The sequence below is a fragment of the Opisthocomus hoazin genome, chromosome 18 (genome assembly GCF_030867145.1).
Source record: "Opisthocomus hoazin isolate bOpiHoa1 chromosome 18, bOpiHoa1.hap1, whole genome shotgun sequence".
Taxonomy (NCBI): Eukaryota; Metazoa; Chordata; class Aves; order Opisthocomiformes; family Opisthocomidae; genus Opisthocomus; species Opisthocomus hoazin.
Window position 1 is genome coordinate 1,747,847 of NC_134431.1, and position 6,000 is coordinate 1,753,846.

General features: G+C 53.4%; 1 protein-coding gene across 1 annotated transcript in view; it reads right to left on the reverse strand.

Moving 5' to 3' along the window:
• MMP24 (matrix metallopeptidase 24) overlaps positions 1-5,283 on the reverse strand; it is a 46,720-nt gene extending 41,437 nt beyond the window's left edge. The window contains exons 1-2 of the mRNA XM_075438901.1: positions 5,184-5,283; positions 2,949-3,097 (exon numbers count right to left, since the gene is read on the reverse strand). Of these exons, the coding sequence (XP_075295016.1) occupies positions 2,949-3,097; positions 5,184-5,282 (248 nt within the window). The 5' untranslated portion in view covers position 5,283. The remainder of the gene's footprint in view (positions 1-2,948; positions 3,098-5,183) is intronic.
• Positions 5,284-6,000: the final 717 nt, after the last annotated feature.

A 6,000-nucleotide genomic window follows, 5' to 3' on the forward strand; every position in this document is an offset into this window, starting at 1 on the left:
TTGAAGCGGATTCAGATACTTATGGTTGCTCCCCCCCCCCTTTTTGTTTTAAATGGGGGCACCAATAACACTGCATCATCAAAATTTATACTTGACACTGCTTACACATAGACTAATGCATTCCTCCAGCTGCTTGGCATGCAGAAAACAGGTAATTTCCAAACGCAGTGACATCCAGCTCTTGTTCAGATACAGCTGCTTTCCCCAGCTCAGGCTCCGAGCCCTCCACAAGACTCTCCTCAACAGAGGAAGCTGTCACTCTCCATCACCTACTATTGAGCTGGTGGGAGTGGTATCTTTAACCAGCCGCCCATCCCAAGGTGAGGGACCCACACAACAGGCTCAAGACAAAGCACAAGATACACAAGACACTTCCAACACAAGTCAGACTATTGGTTCCCTCCAGGGCCACGTGATTGATTACGACAAACACAAGGGTCCCTGCTTTTGCTAGGAGCTAGTACGCCTTCTCTCCCAGCACCACACCCTTGCCTAGCTGCGGAGCGAAACAACAACTCGACCCATCAGCTGCAGGCACACACACAGTTTGCTGAAGCACTGTCGGCTGCACGGTATGAGGAGGCTGTTTCACATACCCTCCCCTGCTCTCCTTACAGGAAACTACTTATCCTCAACCTGCTACCTCAAGACAGCCCCTCTGCTCAAGGACCCCTCACTCCACCTTCCTTTCGGGGACCAGTAAGCATCACCAATGGTGGTGTTCCTTCCCATTTCCCACTCCCACTGGCAGCACCTGCATGTCGGCTTTCACACACTTGGGTACCACTCCTGGAGAAAAGAACAAGCTCGGGATTTGGGGGTGCGTGGGGAAGGAGATTAAAAACTTTAGGCCTCCATAATAAGTGTAAACAGAATACGCAGAATTTGTTGTCTAACAAAGAAACCACAAAAAGTAACAACTTCACACTCCGTCACTTTAAAGGGACAGAGCGTATGACACTGACAGAAAAATGCATAATTGCAATTTCAAAACTCATAACATAGACTGAAGTAACAGCTTAGCAAATGCCTGAGAAATTCAGAGCTCTCAGAGCCAGCCTGCCTTGCCAGCTCTTCTGCTTTTGCTCAGCTTCCCCAACCAGGACTGAGGACGCGACAGCCCAACACGGCCCAGCCAGACATTCCTCTCCAACTCAAAACACAGGCTCACTGCTAACAGCAACTGGGACCTCTTTTTGCTTTCACCTAACTTCTAGGTAGGTACTCCTGCTCCACCCTGCCATACGACATATGGACCCACGGATTCAGGACAGACGGAGGTAGAGCAGCTAAACATGCCTGTGGAGCACACCCGTGTCTGGTTGCAGCTGAGGTTTCCAGCTGCTGGAGACTCAAGTTTTAGATGAGGGAGCCACCTAAGTTTTTCACCCATCAGTCTTCGGGTGTCCATGCACCAATCAACCCCTGTCCATCAAGAAACTCAGTAAAATATGGGCAACACCTTTCTTTCGTCCAGAAAAATACTTTCATTTACTAAAGCAGAGACTCCCACACGCAGTTTGCTCCCTTCCTCTTTCACCCACACAGCAGCAGAAGCAGCTCCCTAACTTTCCAAACTAGCACCCCAATATCATAGCCATTCTTCCCCCACTCCCCTCCAACTCATAAGCATCCCAACTGCAAATAAACAACGCTGTTTTCTGGCTCTCCTTCAGCATTCACTTACAAACTCTGTTTTTAATGTCAAAGAGATCTCGGGTGCAAAATCCCCACCTTTAAAAAGCATTTCACTTTCAACTCATTTGAAAAGCAAACAAACAAGATTTTCTCAGTCCCTCAATGGAGAACAAGGGACTTTTCCCGTGAGCTAAAGGAGGGAATGTTGCATTCACTGGAGAGGCACTCCCAGTCCAGGATGATTCTCTCCTGCTTAATTTACTGATTTATTTTGTTTTTCCCTCTTCTTGTAGACTGGCAGGCATATAACCAAACCCTTGTTCTTCACACTATTTGGTTACTTTGTGCCCCCTTGTCCCTTTTGCCAGCAGAGTGCCATAACACGAGAGATGAAGAACTAGGCAGAGCACACTCTAAAACGGACTACTAAAGGATAAGAAAAGGTCAAGGGAAAACTTTCAGACAGGGCCTAAGCAAGTTCTATTATTTGTGCTTTCTTTTTTTGCTCACCGTAAGATGCTTCTTTCCCCCAGGAAGCATTAGTAAGACCTTCTCTGCATTCTGCTTCAGCCAACAGATGCTCCCCTAGCCCAGGCCAACAGCTGACAGATTCAGCCGATGCACAACACCCAGGCGACCGGCACTGCTTCCGCGCCACACTTCCCAGTACACACTGAAGAGCAGACCAGAGGCAACAACCTTCAAAGAACAAAGTCCCTCCAGCCTAAGTGATCTAGACCAACACAGATCACAAATAACTAACACATGGTCAACATACAGCAGCGAGCATCTAATGTCCAACAAATAGCAACTATTGACAACTAAGTAGTCTTGACTATTGTCAGACTACAACAGCTCTCCAGCTCGGAACTACAGATCTCCACAAACAGCATCTACAGAGATCCACATCTCCAATTAAATAAGAAATACCTTAGAAGCCATTTGTGGAGCCAAATTTTTATCTAAATCCAGACAGAGATGGAAATAAATGAAACCCTTTGATGTTCTCCACTTCCAGAAGCTCACAGGATTCATGCCTTGCCTGTGCACCAGCAATGTGGATCTATGTATAAAGAATGACATTTATCAAGAGATTCTCCTCACACTTGCAAACAGTACTACTGGCAAAAAGAAAAGATGGATTTGTCCACATGTTTTCGTTAGGGACACCTTTTAATAATCAAGAGTTCTCTGGCAGAGTCAGTCAAACCTATCCCTTTTGAGGACTTCTTGTAGCTGGAATAATTACCTAGGTAATATGACATTGCGTTAAAAAAGGGAAAGACAAAATTAGCCTACGTTAATCTTACTCAATAGTTGTCTGGTCCAAAACTCCTGTTACTGGGATCCCATAAAACTGTTGCATAGTGGCAACTGCAGACTGCACAGCTTTTCCCGACTGCAAGGCAGACATTTGGCTGTCAGATGGAAGCAAGTAGCCGTAAGTTTTTAACCAACCCTGAAAAAGAAAGAAACAGATGGTAAGATGCCACGGCAAGTTTTCAACTTAACAGATCAGAACATTTCCTCAAAAGAAAAAGTGATGAACTAGCCCAAAAAAACTGAACCACCTCTCTTTTTTTTTGTTAGGTTTGGTAATATCATCTGATCCCCGGGGAGGGCTGAAGATCCAACTTAATATCACCTGTCCTGACAGGACAATGCAGACCTGCCAATTAAAAATGGCCATCATCCCTACTGATTAACTGGAGTACACTTAGGTCTTTGGAGGACCAGAAATGCCCAAAAAACTCTGTCCTTGCTCCAGAGACCTCCAGTGCACGCTGTCACCTTGGCACCAGGAGATTTCTCAGTCCCCAGGAGATTTCTCAGTCCCCACAGCAGCACGCTCCAACGATCTACTGCCCACCACTGACTGCTGCCTCTGGACCATCACTCCAAGCAAACAGCTTAACAGGCCTGGGCAATCCCCACAAACACACGTTCAGTTTTACGCCTCCACTGAGCACAGGAGCATTTCTTTAAAAACAACCAACGCCCCCACCCCACACCAAAAAAAACCCAAAAAACACACTCGGAAAGTTTGCAGGGACTCTGGTGGGATGGACTTTTCCTCTACTAACAGCAGATATGTAGCAAATTGTCAGAACAGGAAAACAGCCAACTCTCCTCAACAAGCTTTGTCCCTTTTCCCCGCCTCCCCCCCAAAACGCAGCTGTAGACAAGACCACTTGTCAAAATGCTAAGGACAGCATTTTCAAAAACATAAATTAATTCACGATATCTTTTTCCTCCCCTCTCCTCCCCCCCTCACTTTGATACCACAAGAAAAAGGAACACTAATTCACCATTAAGTGCAAATGCCAATAAAACCTCAATGAAGGCCTGCCTTCATGAACTTTTCACCATGATTTCCCATGCACGCTCCCCAGTGTTTGTCTCTTCTGGCCAGTACCCCAGCCCTCTGATTCAATACTTAGGCCAGGACTACTATGAGATCGACACACATCCCATAAGCTTTTTCCAGCCATGAGGACAATCCGTCCGACCAGCAGGACACAGTCCTCAACACACAAGCGCTGACAAATCATCTGTGTGCACTGCTCGCACGTTGGCAGCCTGATCACTCAGAGCAGGGGAGAGAAGAGAAGCTTCTCTTAACGCAACACAGCAGCGAGAACGGGGCTCCAGGCAGCAGGAGCACAAGAGGGAGAAAAATCCCCATTTCTTTGTGGCAATAAGAAGATACCAGAATCCAGAATCATAGAATGGTTTGGGTTGGAAGGGACCTTAAAGATCATCTGGTTCCAACCACCCTGCCATGAGTAGGGACCCCTTCCACCAGACCAGGGTGCTCAGAGCTCCATCCAGCCTGGCCTTGAACCCTGCCAGGGAGGGGGCAGCCACAGCTCCTCTGGGCAACCTGGGCCAGGGCCTCACCACTCTCATGGTGAAGAATTTCTTCCTAATATCCAATCCAAAGCTGCCCTCTTTTAGTTTAAAGCCGTTCCCCCTTGCCCTACCAATCCATTGGGAAGAGAGCCAGGCCCTGCTCCCAAAGCAGGAGACAGCAGGCGCGAGGCAGCCCCTGGGCCTGTCAAAGCTGCAGGAAGCGGGCACACAGCGCTGCCCGACCCAGCCACCGCCACGGGCTCCAGATTAAGCCAAGCTGCAAAACCGCCCGGCGACCGGACATTGCCACCAGAGCCCCGGCGCCCGGCGCTGCCCTCCGACGCGCGGCCCTCCGCGCTGACCACAACCAGCCGTCCTTGAGCAGCAAGGGCAGAGCTCCCACGCCGCCGGAGCAGGGCTGCCCCCCGCGCCCCGATCCCGCCCAGGGCCGCGGAGCCGGGGGTGGGGGGAGGGGGGGTCGGCCGCATTCGCCCGCGCGGGCACAAGTGCGGGAGCTGCCACCGGCCGCGGGCCTGCGCGCCGGGCTGGGCAGCTTCTGGCGGGCGGGAGCCGGGCGCGGCGGAGCCGAGGAACCGCCGCCCGCCCAGCCTTCCCGCCGGCCCACACGGCGAACCGCCCGGCCCCAGGCGCCCCGCGGAGCCGCCCGGCGCCCCTCCCGCTCGCAGCCCTACCCGGCCGGTGCTGGTGTCGGCGGCGGCGCGGAGCAGCGCGCAGAGCAGCGGCAGCAGGGAGCCCGCGGCGGGCAGGGCCCGGCGCCGCCTCGGCGCCATGGCAGCGCGGCCGGGCTCCGGCCTGGCTCCGGCCCAGCGCCGCGGGCTGCGCCTGCGCGGGGCGGCCGGAAGGGCAGGGCGGCGGCGGGCTCCCGCCTCTTCCTGCGCGGGGTCGGCGGGGGTTCCCGGCGGCGACCGGGCCGCGGCTCTCGGGGCCGCCGTGCGGCGACGGGAGGGCTCTGCCCGGGCCGCCCCTGCGCGAAGGGCTCGGGGCCGGGCAGCGGCAGCGCGGGACGCCGTCCCTCAGGCTCTGTAACCCGCACCCGCCTCTGTCCCGTCATCGTCCGGCGATGGACCCTGAAATCCCCAGAGCCACCCTCACAGGGAACGTGCAGCAGAGAGGCGAGCAGTGCTGAGCGCTTCTGTTTACTTTAGCAAGCTGTGCTGTTGGGCGAGGGCAGGGACAGGGCCAGTCGTCAGCAGGGCAAAGCTGGGGGAAGGGACAGAGCAAGAAGGAAAGAGCAGAAACGCTCTCTTCTGTTATGGGAGCGCAGCTGGCGCAGGATGTGGGGTGGGCACGGGCAGGAAGCTCACGGGCCAGCAGGACGAGTCCCGAGAGAAGCCCTTCCCTCGGGCCCTCATCGCGTGGCTGAAGCCGAGCGCTGGCCCGGGCCCGCAGGAAGCATCGGCACGCAGGGGCCTGAGCACCTGTCCAGGCAGCAGCGAGCCACAGCCTCGTGTCACGTCGCAGGAAAGCCATTGGCAGCACCTGGCCAAA